General features: G+C 41.9%; 2 protein-coding genes across 4 annotated transcripts; both read right to left on the bottom strand.

The window, feature by feature from the left end:
- Positions 1-373: 373 nt before the first annotated feature.
- TMEM216 (transmembrane protein 216) lies at positions 374-4,991 on the bottom strand. The gene is made up of 5 exons (XM_054971620.1): positions 4,951-4,991; positions 2,644-2,745; positions 2,219-2,311; positions 1,498-1,699; positions 374-973 (listed from the first exon to the last, which is right to left on the bottom strand). The coding sequence occupies exons 1-5, from the start codon at positions 4,961-4,963 to the stop codon at positions 958-960; spliced, it is 426 nt and encodes a 141-aa protein (XP_054827595.1). The 5' UTR covers positions 4,964-4,991; the 3' UTR covers positions 374-957.
- On the bottom strand, positions 4,959-18,071 carry TMEM138 (transmembrane protein 138). 3 transcript variants are annotated; one of them, XM_054971619.1, is made up of 5 exons: positions 17,521-17,926; positions 15,778-16,040; positions 12,600-12,771; positions 6,833-6,908; positions 4,959-5,020 (listed from the first exon to the last, which is right to left on the bottom strand). In XM_054971619.1, the coding sequence occupies exons 2-5, from the start codon at positions 15,903-15,905 to the stop codon at positions 4,998-5,000; spliced, it is 399 nt and encodes a 132-aa protein (XP_054827594.1). In that variant the 5' UTR covers positions 15,906-16,040; positions 17,521-17,926; the 3' UTR covers positions 4,959-4,997. The 3 variants fall into 3 exon arrangements, with proteins under 3 accessions (XP_054827594.1, XP_054827593.1, XP_054827592.1); XM_054971618.1 differs by lacking the exons at positions 4,959-5,020; positions 17,521-17,926 and adding exons at positions 5,878-6,535; positions 17,969-18,071; XM_054971617.1 differs by lacking the exon at positions 4,959-5,020 and adding an exon at positions 5,878-6,535.
- Positions 18,072-18,722: the final 651 nt, after the last annotated feature.

Here is an 18,722-nt window from a genome sequence, read left to right on the forward strand (position 1 = left end):
TGTGTGGGCTCACTCACTTTAGTACTACCCTTTGTTAGTTTCTGAACCCTTCAATAATGCTCTTTTTGGAGGAATCACACTGCCTGCCTTTCTTTCATACACAATAGCTGTTTGATCACATAGTTGTATGCCTGAACTTTCAATAATACTATCAACTCAGATAATGTGTGATGAAGGGAACCAGAACTTCTGGGTATGATCTCAACTAAGGCACTCTTCTGTGAATTTAAACCCCATACTCAAGATTCTCGTGCAGTCAGTAACTGGCACCAGATCAGTCAATGTGACAGATGCCTCTAAGCACTCTCTCTCAGCAATAATGGCTTCTGAAAGTGCCCTGTGTGCTATGTAAGAACTCAAGGTGCTACAGTAGTTGAAAAATAAATATTTATTCCAAGGATACAGTAGAAAAACAAAGTGCTACAAATAAATCACTAATACATACAGTAACAATACTGAATTGGGGAACAGGCAGAAAGCCCACTGTCCTCACTGTCATTCTCCCCTCCCCTTTCAGGGATCAGATACAAGGAGTTCACATACAGGAAAGATTGGGTAGATATGCCCCAATGACAATCACTGCACACATGCTAGAAACGCTGGAGCCCACTGTCAGACTACCATACCAAGGAAGTCAAAAGACACAGCAGCTGTAGCTATAATCTGAGTAGTCTGAACTTTCAGGAGTCAAATTTCCTAGTTGTAAAGTCTGAACTTGTCATCCTCGAGCAGGAATGCGAAGGTGATACTGGGTCTGTGGCTAACAATGGGTCCAGTGATCTCTTGAGAACCTTCCTGATGGTCCCCTAGCTGAAACAGGACAGTGGCTGTGTCATCTTCCAGCTTTTTCAAGAAACTAGATGTCAAGCCACAGTCAACCATGACAATCAAAAGTTCATGTAGCTTCTTTCCTATATGAAGAGCACAGGATTCCATGTGTAGTGTCTGGAAAGATTCTCAGTAGGAGTCCAAACTGCAGAAAGTAATGGGCATAAGGTTAGAATATTAACAATGACAACACAAAATAGCTCTGTTTCTTTAACCCAAGCAGGCAGAATATCACTACCATTCCTGTATCTGAGAAAACTAACTTTGTCACAAATACAAGTCTCATAGTCTCACACAGGTAGTTAGTAGAAGAAATCCTATACTATTTACTGTAGATGAGACAGACTAACATCAGTACTTCCTCCTTCCTCTTGCTGTCTCAACCCTCTTAAACTGGCTAGCCCCTGGAGATATTTTCCCCTTGCCGCATAGTAAACCTCATCACCCCTCCACCATTTCCATTACCTATTTGACCCCTTCCAAGTCAACACACTGCCTCTCCAAAATCTCATTAGAATACCAATATTCTTCATTCTTTTCAGAGTGGAAAACATGGCAACCATTAGTAATTTTTTTTAAAAAATGCATTCACAAAAATTTTCTTTCTAAAAATACACCGCCGCCACCCCCCCACCCCCACCCCCACCCCCCACCCCAGCCACCAAATACCTGGAGAAGGAAGCCAGGGTAAGAATGCCCAGAAACAGCTCAACAGCATAGAAGAGAAGCAGAATAGCATTGAGGATGGCCTCCAAACGCAGAGCATAGGTCTGCAGGAGAAGATAGTAGGCTGCCATCACTGCTGCTGGAAACGTTAAAGCCAAGCTGATGGAGAGGGGTACTTTCCTTTGACATAGGTTCCCTTTTGAGCCTGTCACAAACAGCATAATCAAGCAGTTAGACCTTTCTCAGTGTTCAGAGCATGCAAGCCACAGTGTTTGGAGACAACTGCTTAGCAATCGGTTCCAATACAATGCCTACTAAGAGCAGAGAGTGGGATTTTGCAACTTTTTACATTGCAGTTCTAGCCACTTCCCACATCAGTAGGGGTAGCCAAACTTCAGATCAGGATATAAGGGAATCAGGAATTACTGTAAAGAGCCCTTTTAATGTGTGGGTCACCCATTCAGTTCTATTTCACTTGAGGGCATCTCATTTAAAAACATTAGGAATAGCAGAGCCTGGAATTACATTTATACTCTGGTCTACACCAGTACTGAGACACCTAGAAATATACTAATGCTAGGAGGCAGAATGCATGGGATGACTGCTTGGCAAAGTACTTTAAATAGGAAATATAATGTGTCAGTTAAAATGCCACCATAGATGTTCACACTTCAGCAACAGCTTAACGCACCACTCCCAGGGCATCTGATGCTTTGATATTCACCAAAAAATATCCGGGTTACTTCAATTCCAAGGTAGAGGAAAAGCATAACCAGGTCCAAGGCCAGATTGGCAGAAGGATATGGCAACAGCAGTCCTAGGGGGGTGTACAAAAACAGTCATGCATCAAGACAAAAAAATCCCCACCTGCCCGCTTCCACATACTGCACTCCTTGAAAAAGGAGAATTCCTGTATTAGATAAATTTTAACTATGGTTCTATGAAGGCCTTATCTTCAAGCAGTCAATAGCTAGGGGGGAAATGATTCAGAAAACACACCATTTCTTTTTGCTTCCTTTAGGAGAAAGTCCAAAGGTACACAAAAACAACAATAAAAAAGATCATCTGCAGAGAAGGGTGATAGACATCTTCCTACACCCCAAAAACACCCTTCCCATCAGTCTGCAACTGTAGCCAAGAAAAACTCACCCTTATAGACAAATATGAAGATCTCCAGCAAGAAATATGTGGCATAATACCAGCCATTGAGGAACAGCAGAATCTCCAGAGGGGTAGAAGAGAGTTGGCGATCTAGGGGAGGCAACCAGAGCATCAGCATCTATGGGATACACTCTCTCTGTGGAGGAATACATCACATTTTCCTGTTCTATTACACTGAAAACCCAGCAGGCGGAGCAGGGGGAGGGCAAGGAATTAACCATTTGTATTTATTTCTACTCCATCTTTCTCCCAAACTGGGACCTAAAGTAGCTTATGTAATTCTCTTTTCCTCCATTTTATCTTCATAATCCTTTGAGGTAGGTTACTCTGAAAAGTGTGTCTGGCCCAAGGTCACCAAGTGAGCTTCCACGATGGGGTAGAGATTTGAACCTGCGTGTCTCAGATCCTGCTCTGACCTGGATAGCACAGCCAAGCCTGATCTCAGAAGCTAAGTTGGGTCAGCCTTGGTTAGTAATTGGATGGGAGACCAACATGAGTCAGCTACAACTTGACGGCACTTTCCACCGTTGCCACTCCCAGATCTCGACACTAACCACTACACCACAAAGACCCACAATTCTGAGCTATATCAGTGGAAAGTTGATAAAAGTTGGTTTATGGAATCTGAGCCTCACTAAGGAGATAACACCTATTTGATAACAGCTGACCTTGCTACCAAACTCTGCCAGTTTGCCTCACCTGCAACTACTTCAGATTTGGTGAAGATTTATTCCTTCAGATTAATGGCCCAGTCATGGCCATTTACATGGCACCAGAATATGATAACATTTTCATGGCTGACTGAAGAGTACTGTCTCCACTCCTACCCACTAATATCCCTCCTGTACTTTAGTATTACTGAGGCACATGGGAAAAAACTATTGGAGGAATTTCACCAGGCCTTCAACACCTTCCACCCCATTGTCAACCTGACTATGAATCAATACCCAGAGGAAGTACATTTTCTAGAGACAACTGCACAAATACATGATAGAAGCTTGATCACCTTATACAGGAAACCTAATGATTGGCAAACATATCTACATGTCTCCAGTCACCATCCTAAACACACCAAACAATCTATTGTCTACAGACAAGCTCTGTTACAGCAGCATCTGTCACAATCCCTATAACAGAGATTCTCACCGGCAGGATATGCAACAGGCATTTTTAAAATTACAATATCCACCTGATGTAAGGAAACAAATCAGCAAAGCCAGAATGATACTAGGGGGTAACCTGCTTAAGATAAGCTCAAACTACACAAGAGAATGCCACTGTTGGTCACACACAGCTTGCAGCTCAAACTAGTTCACTGTATCAATTACTTGCAATCTAGGCTGGAGAATGATACTCCTCTCTCACAAGCATCAGAAGGCAAACCTTTTCTTGCCCACAGACAACCTGCTTATCTTAAACAACTTCTCACTCACAATAATGTGTTTCCTAACATGCAAACGGACTCTGGGACCAGGGCTTGCAACAAATCAAGATGCCAACTCACTCCCCATATTCATTCTAACAACACAATCACTGGACCTAACAACACCAATTATACCATCTCAGATCCATTCACTTGTTCACCTTCCAATGTTATAGATCCTATTAAATGTCAGCAATACTTTTTCACTTTCTACATTAGACAAACAGGTCAGTCCCTATGCAAAAGAATACATGGACTTACATCTGACATTAAGAATTACAACACTAAAAAAACCGTCGGAGAATATCTTCCAGGACATTCCATTGCTGACTAAAAGTAGTTCTTCATATACCTGAAAAAGTGGACTGAGATTCACGAAAGCCCATACCCTACCACAAATTTTGTTAGTCTTGTAGGTGCTACTAGACTCATGCTCTTTTCTACTGCTACAGAGACTAACACGGCTACCCTCCTTGATCTATCCCGGTAGCTAAAGAGGGTGGACAAAAGCCAAACTGCCGTAAGGGATCAAAAGTGAACTCTCACCGCTCCCTTTAGAGGAAGTTAGGAGAGCTATAATTAAAAGCACAGCCGCAGGGGTGGGGAGATCCCAGCTGAGTTAGGCACTTCCAGTGACGCCCATATGTTGCGATATGTCTGATCTGCGCCAGTCGCCACCAACCCAGTTCAAGCTGCGGCTAGCGCCTGCTGAAGCTCGGGCTCTCGGTAACGGGAGACCACCTCATAGAGAGCGAGCCAAAGGCCCTGACCCGGCACGCAACTCGTCCTCTGGCGGTAGGCACGTTTAAAGAACCGTGCAGCAACAAGAGGCTTCCCCCAGGCCTTAGAGCTCCAAGTCCCCCGCCACTTACTCCGAGGCGCCATCTTCCGTTTCCATGGAAACCACTACGCAGGACCGTCACTTCCGGCAACGCTCACCACCTGGAAAGGAGGCGAAGGTTTAGAGACTATAGAGGCCGCCTCGGATAACTGAGCTAGAGTTACCCAGAAATGACAGGGATTCCGGAATGGAGACGCTCTATCACTTATTCATCTGACTCAGCGGGCTCCAGTCCACAGACTCTTGTGCTCGCTACTTTCCGGTGTCCCAAGACCCGTTTTGGTTTTGCCCCGTCGCCGACGGCTTAGCGATGAAAGCCACCACCCAAGCTGGTTGTGAAAAAAGCTTCCCTTTGATAACGGAAGTGTCAATTGAAATGTAGCCCCCACGAAGCTCTCACCTCCATGGTAGCTCCCTGGCCCCGCCCCTTCCCCGCGGGCTTTTCAAGCGATGTCGCCGCTTTCCTCCAAGTTTCCAGAGTGGTTCTCTGCTGGTGGCTGGAGTCCGCTCCTGACAGCCAAACGGTATAATTGCAGCCATCGGGTGCAAAGGGCTCTGGCGCGCCTTCACTCCGTTAGCAGACACAGCCCCCGGCCCATCCCATATTACAAGCACATTTTCCCCATCAGAAACCTTTAGCCTGCAAAAGGTCACAGTCTCTAAAATGTTTTAATAATTTACGCTGTTGAGAGAAAGGTATTTTTAGAGGACACATTTAGAGGGCTTCTGCCCCACGTTTTAGAGTCCCGGAGCTTATGTGTTATGTAAAGCTTTTACACATTTATGTTCTTTCCTGACTGCTGAGCTAGTCTATACCAGCCTCATCCCCAAGCCCATAACAATGAAAGAAACCATTCCCTGATTAGAGAAATGGAATGTTACCTGGAAAGAATAACACTTATCATTTAACAGAAGAAAATAAAAGAATGTCACACTATAGGAAAAGAGCTGATTTATTTTCTCATAATTTATTTTAAAAAATCCCACAAATTCAAAAGGGAAATCTAGCAAGTCAATTGGCCCAGGTGGAACATTGCTAAGGTAGAGACCACAGTTCTTTTTCTAAGCAATTATGCTTAGGCTGGTAACACCCAGAAGTTCCAATGAAGGCAGGAGATCTTGTCAGGAGGAGGGGAATGGGGGCTGAAGGAACATTCCCAAGAAGGAAACTGCAGCATTGTTTCTTGGTGTTGAGAGTTCTCAGTCAAATCCATTTGGCACCAGATCATTCCTCAGTAAGGTTGCAGACAGTGCAAGTTCGCTTATCCAAAAGGAGGAATGTGGAGTGCTTTGAAACTGAGAAGCCTGTAGCAGCAAGCAAGGAGTCCACAGAAGAGAATACTCTGTTGTGATTCGGAATGGGATGAAGTCAACAGACCGTACAAAATTTAGAACCAGTCTATAGAAGATTGTGAGGTGAAAAGACTTGCTGCAAGATACTGACAAAGTTTCTGTTAAATCATAGCAGCCTGACCTCTGTTGAGGATAACCAAGAAGCATCAGTTAGCTATGGACATGAGCAAACTCTTTTCGCAGCCAAAGAGAGTCCTGGTAGAAACGTGGGTCTCCCAAGTGTACAGCAGTCCTCTTATAGAAATAGTAGTAGAGCACAGCCACTGCAGTCAATAAGAGGTAGGTAAGTAAAAGTCACTAAGGTTTCTATCTGTAACTGTCTTACTGCTTTCACTATATTCAGGGAAACTTCACCCTTGCTTAAACATATTACTCTGAGGAATAGGAACAGAATCTCAGCTTTTGGGATGATGCCAATGCAGTCTGCAAACAAAGCAATTCCCTGCTCCCAGCCAGTATCCCCTATCTACCCAGGGAGGGAGTGAGATGGAGTCTGAGCCATCATCACTGGCAACAAAAGACATGGTAGAGATGAAGAAATCATTCCCCCTAATCCTTACCCAGTCTTTGGAACACAAAAAGGGCCTGCAATCCATCCGTCCACACAAAGTTGTTGGAATTTTTCCAGCGGAGATTCTATAGGAAAGAAACATAAGAAACATTAAAGGCTGGGAAAAGCCATCATAAAAACAACAAAGCCACACATTCAGCTTTTTAAAGTGCAATTCTGGGCTACTGAAGGCTCTGTTCTTCCACAAACGAGGTTTTTGCTTCTCTTTTCTCAATATTTACTTTAGTAGTTTGAAATCAGCTAGCTCTACCAGCCCTTCTCTTGACAATGCAATGATTATTTGTTCCAGTATTCTAGGGAACAAACAAAGGGACAGGGCTAGGCAAAAATTTCAGCTGAATGTATGCATACTGCTTTATGGCCAAAGACTAACTGCTTAAACCTCTGTCTTGAAACTTTTGTACCGTGCCATAGTTTATGCAGGAACAACAAGCACATATTTGGGCAAAGTCTAGGAATTTCAACACTGGAATGCTGCTTTCAGTGCCAAAGTAACACAAAAGGACTTATGCTGCACTTTAAAGTATGCTACATATTGACTCCCATACCCCTCCATGATTGGATACTACTTAGCAAGCTCTCACACTTGAATCTTGTGTTCAAAGATTTTGTTTGGGGGGTGGCACATTAAAGTTTGAACTGGCACCCACATTCAACAAATAACTACTTGCCAATCCACTCAAGACTCCTCTGAGAATGGACAGCATGGGGATGGAGATGAGGAAGTGTCTGTGTTATGGGAGTAGGATATTCATTCTTTAATTGAAGTAGGGGCTAACTTGACTCCAGTATTCCAGTTATCCCAACCCACAAGTTCAGCCTTGCAGCTCCTCAGCCACTGCATCTTCAGTTTGCAAAACTTACTCTCTTTGTATATTTTCTTGGTGTAAACTGTATTTAAGTAGTACATGATAATTATGTAAAGTGAAGCCCTTCTACCTGTTTTCAATTTGCCAGTCTCAAGTTTAGGCTAGCACAATCCTTTACTATACTTTCATCAAACACTTACTGGGGTGGGGAGAAGGAGATCAGAGGAAAGCTGATGCATTTTATAATTTACATGGTCAGAGAAGAATAGTGTAATGATTGCAAGTAAATGTGTGTGTGTGTCTTTAAATGCTTGGTGTGAGATAGGTGAAGAGTGGGGGTGAGAGAGAGATGAGTGAGTGATATGATTGGCTCATGACTGAGAGTGTGGGCAGAGTGAATGCAGTTGGAGACTGGGAGTAGAGAGCAAAGTTGCAGTCAGTCAGAAGAAAGCAGGCTAGCTGTGTGCTGCCTGAGTATATTGAAGTATTTATGAAAGAAATATAACCTTTGTGGAACCTGAATTGAGCATGTTTGTGAAAGAACACTCAGTCAGGGAAAGAGAGGCCAGCTGTGTGCAGCCTGAGCAGGTTTAATATTTCTGTGAATGAGAGTCAGAGAAAAAGCAGGCAAGCTGTGTGCAGCCTGAGTAATTTTAAGCACGTCTGTGAGAGAAATATTGACTCAGAGAAAGAGGCTAACTGTGTGAAGCCTTAAAAGAGATTTGTGTGAATGAGTTTAAATGAAGTAACTTTAAGAACCGAGAACTTTTATGAAACCAATACGCTTCTTGAAAAAATAAAAGTTTATTTTGTTATTATATCCCAGTGTAGCTGTCATTGCTATATCCCATTCTTATCCTCAGGGCCACATAGAACCACAAAGGAGCCTGATGCTTAGGCACGTTACAAAAGGGAAAACTTAAATAAAATATCTTGGAATATAATATTCCTGGTGGCAGCAAACTACCCAGAGGGTGTTAAGAGAAAGATAAAAGGCAAAATCTACCCAAGAGGAAGTAAAGGGTTGTAACAAATAGGCTTCTAATTATTAAACTAATAATTTAAACTGCTTGCTCTCGGAACGTGTAGAGAAATGTGGCTTCATTTCATTCAAAAAGGTTAATAATGTCTATATGACACTTAATAAAGGGAACAGCCATACCTGCTGTAGAAGGGCAATACACTTTCAAATGGTTTGTATAGGAAGGGAGGAGTGAAGCTAGGCTTGAACTGTGAGAGAAAACTGCAGTGGTTCCCAATTGCTATGCATAGCCTTACAATGGTCAAGAGTTGGGAGAGAAAAATCTGGCTTTCACTCTGGATCTGCTTGGAAGGAAAAAGCCAGTGGGTGGTGTAACAGGGGAAGAGGTAGAGTCCTTCGTATCCATCTATCTAATAATAAACAAAGGCATCTGGAGAATGCCGGAAGAATGGGCAGAAACAAAATATAAGGCAAACTGATATACTGGTCCAACTGGAGTTAAGAATACAGAAGCCTGAAGGGGCATAATCCAGACTACTCCTCTTCAAAATAGAGACTTCAGGGCCTACCAGCTCCATGCTTTCAGCCTCCTTGGATAACTTTGGGATCCAGTCTCTAGCTGCTTGGCACTTTATTTGTCTTCACATATTTTTCTTCACATACCAACATTTTCAGAAGGACTGGAAGGGTTCTGCCCATTTACTGATACTGCAGTACCTTGGTGTACCACTTTCCTACAAATTTCTTAAGAAACAATTTCCACAATTTTTGCATGTTTCACAATCTTCATATAGAAAATTTGAGCTACTTTTATTATTATAAAAGAAGATATTTAAACAAGTAAAACAAGAAGCCATAAACTGCCTGACATTAAAATTAGATGAAGCACTTTTACAAGACCCTTTCCTTAAAGTTATGTGAAATACTTTACTCAGCAAGACAGCTCGTCCTATTCAAGAGCTGCTAAAAAAATTTCCAGGGGAAATCTATCAATCTTGTCTGAGGGTAAAGCATCCATGGAGTGGGTGTGAGCACTAAAAAGCAACTCAAGGCGTACAGAAAGGTTTATCGGATCAGCAGATTTATACAGAACATCTAGACTTATTCTAGTGCCTGACAGCAGATCTCAGAAAATCCTCTTAAATCCGCCTCCTCGATGGTCTAGAGAAGTATTCACATCCTAGTGTCACCAACACAGACTGTACTGACTCCAGCTTCACCAAACATGAGGATCTAAAATACCAACTAGGAGATAGGAAATATTGATAGCCCTGGGTTCTGAGCTTTGATAAGATATGCATGACTTGGAGCATAAATAAGTTCTGTCTGCAAAAGTTATTTGGGGCCTCTTCGCTGAGATGGAGGGGGGAGTTGGAAAGCTCATGTTATCATTAGGATTCTGTAAAACATTTGTTCCTCTATGGAGTAGTGTGAGTTTCCACAGGCTGCTTATGGGAGGTATTGGGTTGCTCTGTCTTGATTACAAACGATGACTGCTTTTCTGTAATGAATTTATACTGTTACAAGAACTACCTTGGCGTTTAAATGCTCTCTTTAAAGGAACATGTACTATAAGGCATGTGCTTGTGCAGTGACATCTCCAGTGTACTAAAACTATGGTGATTGTTTCACTTTCTATAACTCTGAATGAGATCAATTATTTCAGTTCTTCAGTATGATATTTGGATAGCAAGAGGCAAAAAGAATCATAGGTATCAGCCTAAAGATAGAAGTCTAGATTTTTGCATGTTTATAAATATAAAGAGGAGAACGATGGTTGTTGGGGGTTTTCCGGGCTGTATTGCCGTGGTCTTGGCATTGTAGTTCCTGACGTTTCGCCAGCAGCTGTGGCTGGCATCTTCAGAGGTGTAGCACCAAAAGACAGAGATCTCTCAGTGTCACAGTGTGGAAAAGATGTAGGTCATTTGTATCTACTATATACTGGACAACACTTCCAACTACTTTGTCAGACTGCACAGGGAAGCCATTGAAATTCACAAGCATAAGCAAAACTTCAACAGGAAAGAAGAAACCTTAAGAATGAACAGAGCATGGGCTCCAGTTCTGAAAAACACCAGGCCAACAAAACATTCCACACCCGACAATAGCCCTGCAGAGAAGATCTGTACATCAAGCACCAATCCATATGCAAAAGAACCTCCTCAGGATACAGTGAAGCCTCCCGCCATTAGCATTCCACACCCTGGGAAACTCTTACAGAATGACTCAGCTCAACCCCACCCCTCCTGAGTAGATACAAATGACCTACATCTTTTCCACACTGTGACACTGAGAGATCTCTGTCTTTTGGTGCTACACCTCTGAAGATGCCAGCCACAGCTGCTGGCGAAACGTCAGGAACTACAATGCCAAGACCACGGCAATACAGCCCGGAAAACCCCCAACAACCATCGTTCTCCGGCCGTGAAAGCCTTCGACAATACATAAAGAGGAGAATTGATCATAATTAAAAATGCACAACATTTACAAAACTGTTACTGGGAGCGGCAGAATAAAAAGTCAGCATTTTAGGTAAAAATTCAGAAACCATCATAGATCTTCAGGCAGTAGTAAGGAAGTTCAACTTATGCACAACTTCCTGTCACTTCCTGGTTCCCCTATAAATCAATATCTCCAAATACATATGCCATCCAGCCTGTCAACTAGCTGCTTCACAAAGCTACAGGAAAAGTCAGGAAGTCAGGAGAAAATACAGTTAAGAAGGAGGAGCTGCCACCCAACTAGCTTCCAAGCCAGCAGAAAATAAGGGTCAGGAAATCCAAGTTTAAACAAAGGTTAATAATCTAACTTACTTGAAAGGAGACATACAATCATGTGTACAAATAAGACTTCACCAATTGTAAAGATTACAAAAATCAAAACAGTGACCAATGACGCAGTACAGCTAAGAGTGTTTAGCGTGTCCAACTATCACAAGACTTTATAAACACATTATTAATGAGACAATTGGTGAGAACAGAGTAGGCACAAGACAGATTATGTCTAGAAGACTTTTTAAAAACTGACAGGCATTTGGATCCTAACATCTTACCAATAAGGAATTTTAGCCATATACTGATAAAAATCAGAAAGCTTTGAAGATAGTTTTACATGAGAAAAAGCATTCTAGACCATAAGGAAAATGCTGTCACTGATATATTGCACTGTAACTTTACACTGTAATAACTGTTCTTATTTAGACACTTTCTAGTTCAGCTTTTTTCAGATATTCAGATTTTATTGCCAGAAATAGTTACTTGGGTTATCTAATCTAACTTCTTAGCTCATCGCTACCCATAAAACCTTTCATGCATAAGATTATCATAGACCAGAAAGACAGACACTAGACTGAGAACCTGCTGTGGCACAAGAGAAATAAGGACAACATATCTGATGTCTTTGTGGGCCTTGCTGATGTGCAGAAAGACAATTGGATCAATTTTAGGTGAGTTGCCATGTTGGTCTGCAGTAGAACAACAGGATTCGAGTCCAGTGGCAACAATCTGAATCCAATCTGAACACTAATTATGCATTTCTGGGAGCTGTCCCATCCACCCAACAGGCAGAGTTCCAGGTCTACATATCACAGCAAAGCTGCTAGGACTATCAACTTGTTTTAAGAAACAAAATCATAACTAAGGAAACTGGTTTGGAGATGAGTCTTGAGACACTGCCTACATGACACTCCAGTGAGGTAGGTCTTTGTGCCCTATCCATCTCTACTTCTTGCACAATACAGCGTTTTTGTTTAGTGTCCTCCTGTTCCCCCTCCCCAAATTTCCTCATTAATCAAAACCACAATGTATGATGTCTGAGGGGACAGGGAAGTAAGCAAATAAAGCATGCTTGCATATATTTTATTTGCTTCCCCAATTATCCATGTTCAGAATTTGGGCTTCCTTGATAATTAATATAAATAGCTCTACTTATGAACTAATCATAACCTGAATGTTATCCTGCCTTACCATGACCCAGATGTGGAAGAATATGCTCAAAGCAAGGTACGCAGCTGAAAGGACAATAGTTCCTTTAAATTTGTGGAATAGAAGGTTAACAAGGCCAGCCTGGAAGACGAAGGTATTGAAGAACATGAGGAAGATGATGATAACATTGAAGAGGATGGCAATATCCTGAATGCTGTGGGAAGAAAGATATTTTAATCAAAACAAAGACTGATGGATGCCTTACACACCCTTGGACAGTGGTTAACAATTAGCTGGAGAGCAGTGTGTGTGTGTGTGTAAAGTGCTGTCAAGTCACAACTGACTTACCGCAACCCCTGCTGGGGCTTTCAAAGCAAGTGAGAAGCAAAGGTGGTTTGTCACTGCCTTCCTCTTAAAAATCTTCCTTGCTGGTCTCCCATTCAAGTACTGACCCTGCTTAGCTTCCAAGATCTGACAAGATGGGTCTATATCATGCTGCCTTCTGTCCCCAGTTGGAGAGCAGTAAACACTTCAAAATAGCTGCAGAAACCCCCCCCCCTTTGTCCACCATCTCACTAGGACATTATTCCTCTGCCAACCATAAATAAAAGTGCCACTGAAATAAGTCATCTTGAGCATATGTCCCTTTAGTTACTTTCCCCAAATACTTGGTGATTGTCATGATGTGATTAATTTATGTACCCGATTAACTCCTTTTTTCATTTTGCATGTGTGAGGGAGATTCTAAGAGAACAGGGCTATAATCCTAAAACATTAGTGGTGGAGTAAAATAAACAGTATTTACTGGGAATTATTTCTGTATAATCACTCTTAGGACCATGTTATAAAGGTCTTTATTCAAAGCCACTTATTCAAATATTAGTCTGTAGCTGAAGAACTTGAAGACAAACCACATCTCTGGCCCCTCCCATTACCTCCTGCCTTTTAGAGATGGGATTTTAACTCTTACCACAGCAGTGCAATCCTAAACAGAGTTACTCCAGTCGAAGCTCAGTGATTTCAATTAACGTAGATTGGAGTAAGCAGGACTGTAAACAATAGATAAGACTTAAAGTGCACCATGCAAATGCAGTTAATTCAAGAGATTGAATAATAGGTATTTGTACTACTAAAGTGCAAGGTGCATGAAATATATCAGGTGGTAATTCAATGTACAATTCACATCAAACAATAATTATGCAAAGCAATTAAACCTGAAGACAGATCATGTCTAAGAATATACTTCTACTATTCAAAAGAAAATAAGGCTGGCGAGTCCACAAAAGTTTCACAATTCCAAGACTCCTTTCACAGATAGTCTTTTTTGCTTCTCTGCTTGTAGGTATAACGTTGCAATTCCCAGACAGGAGACAGCAGAAGGACTGTCCAGCCGAGGAGGAAATTGCAGACCTGGAAGATCCTTGATCTTTTTTCCTGCCTGCTTGTTCCGCAGCTTCCCCTTCTGGTGTTGTTTTAGATTGAAGTAATTCTGTTTAGGATTGCACTGTTAATGGTCTATATTTAGGTTTAAAATGCGTCTACTGTGCCTACTAGACCACAAGGTTCTCATAGTAGCTAACAAACTACTGAAAAAAATCAAGTATCAACAAAAATAAACAGTCAAAATAAGCAAAACAAGCACTTTAAAAATTAAAGTGTATAGTCCTCAACATTTCTGAAGTGGTAGCCACTTCTAAGTTTACTTTATTTTTCAGAACCCCCCAGCATGAGACACAGGAAGTCTCACAACAGTTAACAATGAATATGCCCAAATTTATTTTTTCATGTTTTATATTTATCAATACACAGCATTAGTGAGCAACAATCTATATTCATAGCCATTTCACACACTATACAGAAGCAAACCCAGATTTACCATCGTTTCCCAGAACCTCCTCTCCCACTTCACCTTGTTTCCCCTCCACCCTCCTAGCTTTGCAACCCATTTACAAGAGTCCTGTGCTTGCTGTTCTACTCTAGACACGTAATTATAGCAAACACAGCAACCACATCAACAAGTCAGACCTTAGCTAAAACCAGCAAGAGGCAAAAGCAATTTTATGTCCCAATAAAAGTCTGAGTAAATAAAAACAATTTCACCCCATGTCTTAAGTTCAGCACCAAGATGTATGGGCGTAGGGAGAGAATGTCATAAGACAAATGCAGTGGTTAGTGTCTGACTAGGATCTGGGAGACCCAGGTATGAATCTGCACTCTGCCATGCAAGCTTGCTGGGGGACCTTGAGACAGTCACATGTACTCAGCCTAACCTACCTCACAGGGTTGTTGTGAGGATGAAATGGAGGAGAGGAAGAGGACTGGACCTACCTTGGTTCCCCACTGGGGAGAAAGGTAGGGTATAAAAGAAGTAAATAAATAAAAATAATCAGCAACTGCATTTCTGAAAGTGAAGGTACAGATGGCTTGTTAAGATCTCAGTAATCAAGCAGGTTCATATGGGTACAGACAATCCTTCACATATATTTCAAAGTTATAAAAGATCTGGGTCTTTGCTATTCTTGATACCACACAGTGTTTTAGGAATATGCAATAATAATATGCAAGAAATAATAATAATATGCAAGAAATTCTCAAGTGGAATAATTTTAGTATCTCATATTTCATGAGAGAAGAGGCCTAAACTTTGTGTCCTTTCTAATGTCAAAATAAAGTGAGAAAATGCAACTGGTTTTTATTTGGCTTGTAAAAGAACTAATGCTTTCCCTTAAATTGAATTAGTAGCCAATGTTGGTTGCTTTTTGGCAAAACATGTTCCCTCCTATTCATGTTGCTGCCATTGTAGTTTCTGAGCTGTCTTCATAGGCAGCCCCATGCAGACAACATCCAGTAAACTAATTTTTTTATTTTATTTATTTTCGATTTTTATTCCACCCTCCCCACATTTCCAGCAGGCTCAGGGCAGATGGGTAATCTGGATGAGATCACAATACATTTAATTAGATGGGTGTAACTCTGTTAAGGATTGAACTGCAAGCCACATTTTCTTTAAAGGACCTCATGTGAACCAAGTGAAGGTGGTTAAAGGTACTTCATGCCACAGGCTAATACATAATTATTAGATGTGGGCAAGACCTAAAAGCATCCTCAGTTTGCACTTGTGATCTGTCATGTGACACCAAGGAGAACTGTCCAAACCCTGATTGAAAGTTCAGACAATAAACAGATAGCCACAAACATACATGATCCAGCCATTACTCACATGAACAGCACAAGCTGGATGACAGGGGCCATGCGCAGCAGTTCTGAGAAAGAGTTGACAAAGAGGTCATAGAATAGCAGTAAGAACTGCAAGGTGAGCACCAAGCTATAGCTGCTGGTCTGGAGCATCTTCCTTCCTGGAGCTGTGAGACCTCAGTGTTTGCATCCCAGGTAACAGTGCCAGCTGATACTCAACAGGGAGGGAGCATAAACTTTTCAACACAACACCACCACTCTTGGCTCCTTAAGACAGAGTTCTCAAACCTGTAGAAACATATAAGAAACAACTGATAAGCACTAGCTAGTAGAGCAGCTGCTTCTTAAGGCTGCAGATGCTCCTGGCCAGCTCAATCTGCTAAGCAGCATAAGTATGCCCCTGCCTATAGTTCAAGATTTGGGCAACAAAGCAAAGTGAAAGTATAGCTAGTCTTATTTTAAGAAGTCAGGGTCAAGGATTTGGGGGATGAACTAGGTTTCCCTCATACTAGGCTGAATCCCACAACTCCCCACCCCCACCCCAGTAAGTTTTATTGAGAATTATCTGAGAAATATAATAACAATAAAATAAATACAAAATACAGTAGGTAAGCAGTCTCAAATAGAAAGAACAGTTTACAGAACAGTTTCTTAATTTATGTAACAATAACAATATAATTCCTTAAATCCTTAATTATAACAGTAACAAGTAAAAATGGGTGCCTGTAGGATATAAGCTATTGTTCTCAATATATTCATAAAATGAGAGCCATTTCTCCCAGAATCCTGTGTTCTGAGGATAGTGATCCCTCTGAAAGAGACTGTAATAGATTTTTTCCATAATTAAATGATTCCAGATTTTCATCATCCAGAGATCTAATGTTGGTGCCAATTTATTTTTCCATTTGGTTGCAATTGCACTTTTAGCCGCAATTAAGAGTGTGTTAATAAGGTCTCTTCTAATCAAGGGGATTGAAGTATTTTCCCATAGATTTAGAATGAGAATTTCTCGTAGCATAGGAATGTCGTATCCGGTGATATCTTTAATAGAGGTTAGAACCTCTTTCCAGAATTTTTCGATCTGTGGACATTTTCAACAGCAATGTGCGTACATGCCTTCAACTTTACAGCCTTCATCTTTACAACCTTTCCAACACAATGCTGACACGGATAAGGATATTAATGATATTTTCTTTGGCCTTAAGTACCACCTATTTAAGATTTTGTAGGTTTGAAGCTTAGTAACTATTGCTCTAGAATTATATGTGCTTGAAGACCATATTCTTTTCCAGTCATCTAAGATCCCATAACTTTATACACATTCTCTGCAGCTCCTTGCAACCATGAACAGAGTACCAAGTTGCTCACTAAGGTTCTGTAAACCTGCCTACAGAGTTGAAATAGACTAAAGGCCAGACAGCGAGGCCACATGAATAGATAATACTTTATGAAACGAGGTCACACACGAGCTTTGAGGCAAGAGCTGGTGACACAAGACATTGCACAGCACATCAGATAGGGGGCGGGGTGACAAAATCAAGCACACAAGCAGGATGCTTATTATGGAGGCTTTAAGTGAGATCAGCAACGTTTGCAGTACCAGCAAAAGGAAGAAATACATCAGTGCTTATTATCTACTGTCAGATGAATTACCAATCTGGGTTATGTCATACAAAGCCTAGCAGTTCCACGAAAAGGTAACCAGCCAAGTAATGATAAAGCTAAGGCGTCTTGCTACCATACAGAAACAGCTGGGTCTAGGCCTTACCTAGCATCGTTCCTGCACTTCTCAGGGCATAAAGGCCTTTCTAGCAGAAAAAAAGAGGTTGTTATTTCCTTCCAATTTCCACCCCGAGGAAAACAAAACACAGGATGACGAAAACAAAGGCTCAGTGGTCAGAGACATGGGACTTAAAATAGGCGGAGGACCAAAAGTGACGGAATCCGGCCCTTATCCTGCACGTTTGGACGCGAGGGTTTGCGATTTACAAAGCTCGGGGATCTGCTCTCGTCTTGCCCGCCCGCCGTCCCTGCAAACGTGCCGCATTTAATCTTTCTCTTTTACGAAGCTCCCTTTTCTGAGGTTTCCACACACACACACCCCTCGCGCGCGTTAAAGCGCGAAATCGATGCGAACGCAGGCCTGCTAGACTCCAAGGGCAACGGCCAGCAGACCAAAGACACGCCAGACACTGCCCTTTGCGTCCCACACTTACCTCGCAATGCCCCTTGCTGTCTCCATGGAGACAGCGCCATAGAGACAGGGAGACAGCGCGGCCGCTGAGAGTATAACGGGACCTTAGAGGTAGTCCCTGGCAGGTAACGCCCAACTTTCCCCCTTCGTGCCTAGCTGCCGCTCTAGCCTTTCCTCTCTACGGTGGACCTCTGATTCACGAACGCTCATGCTGGAAATAAACGTTGTATTGATTGTGCTCTGAACGCCTGTTTGGGTTTTTTTAGAACAAACATGGGGCTTATTTCCAAGTAGTGGGATTGCAGACGGTAGTAATCTACAGACCGATCCTAAACCCATTAATTTTAATAATCAAGTGCATAGGACCGAGCTACTTATAGTAGTAACCTGGAACAACTTGAGGTCATTGTAAATTGCAGCGTTTTAGCATCCCCACTCCGCCCGGCTGGCTGCTCCTGTGCCTTTAACTCCTGCCTGACTCTGACAAACAGGAATTCAGCAAAGCGTTTGGCGTTAATGATTGAAAAAGCTTCTCGTCTCAACGTGTCATGCAGCTAGCACAGAGCCCTGTCAGAAAAGTTTGCAACATATTAGAATGCGATCTTGTGTGTGCTGCTAGACTGCATGTCTTTGACCCGAGGGGGAAAATAATAAAAAGGACCTGAGAACAGAAATTTTACATTTTGGAAGCGGAAATAAATGGAGACGAAGTTTTCATATTGCCCTTGAAAAAGAATTTCATCGTCGTCCTTATGAAACGCAATACGCAGGTTTCA

Source organism: Eublepharis macularius, chromosome 2 (genome assembly GCF_028583425.1).
Source record: "Eublepharis macularius isolate TG4126 chromosome 2, MPM_Emac_v1.0, whole genome shotgun sequence".
In the NCBI taxonomy this organism is placed as follows: domain Eukaryota; kingdom Metazoa; phylum Chordata; class Lepidosauria; order Squamata; family Eublepharidae; genus Eublepharis; species Eublepharis macularius.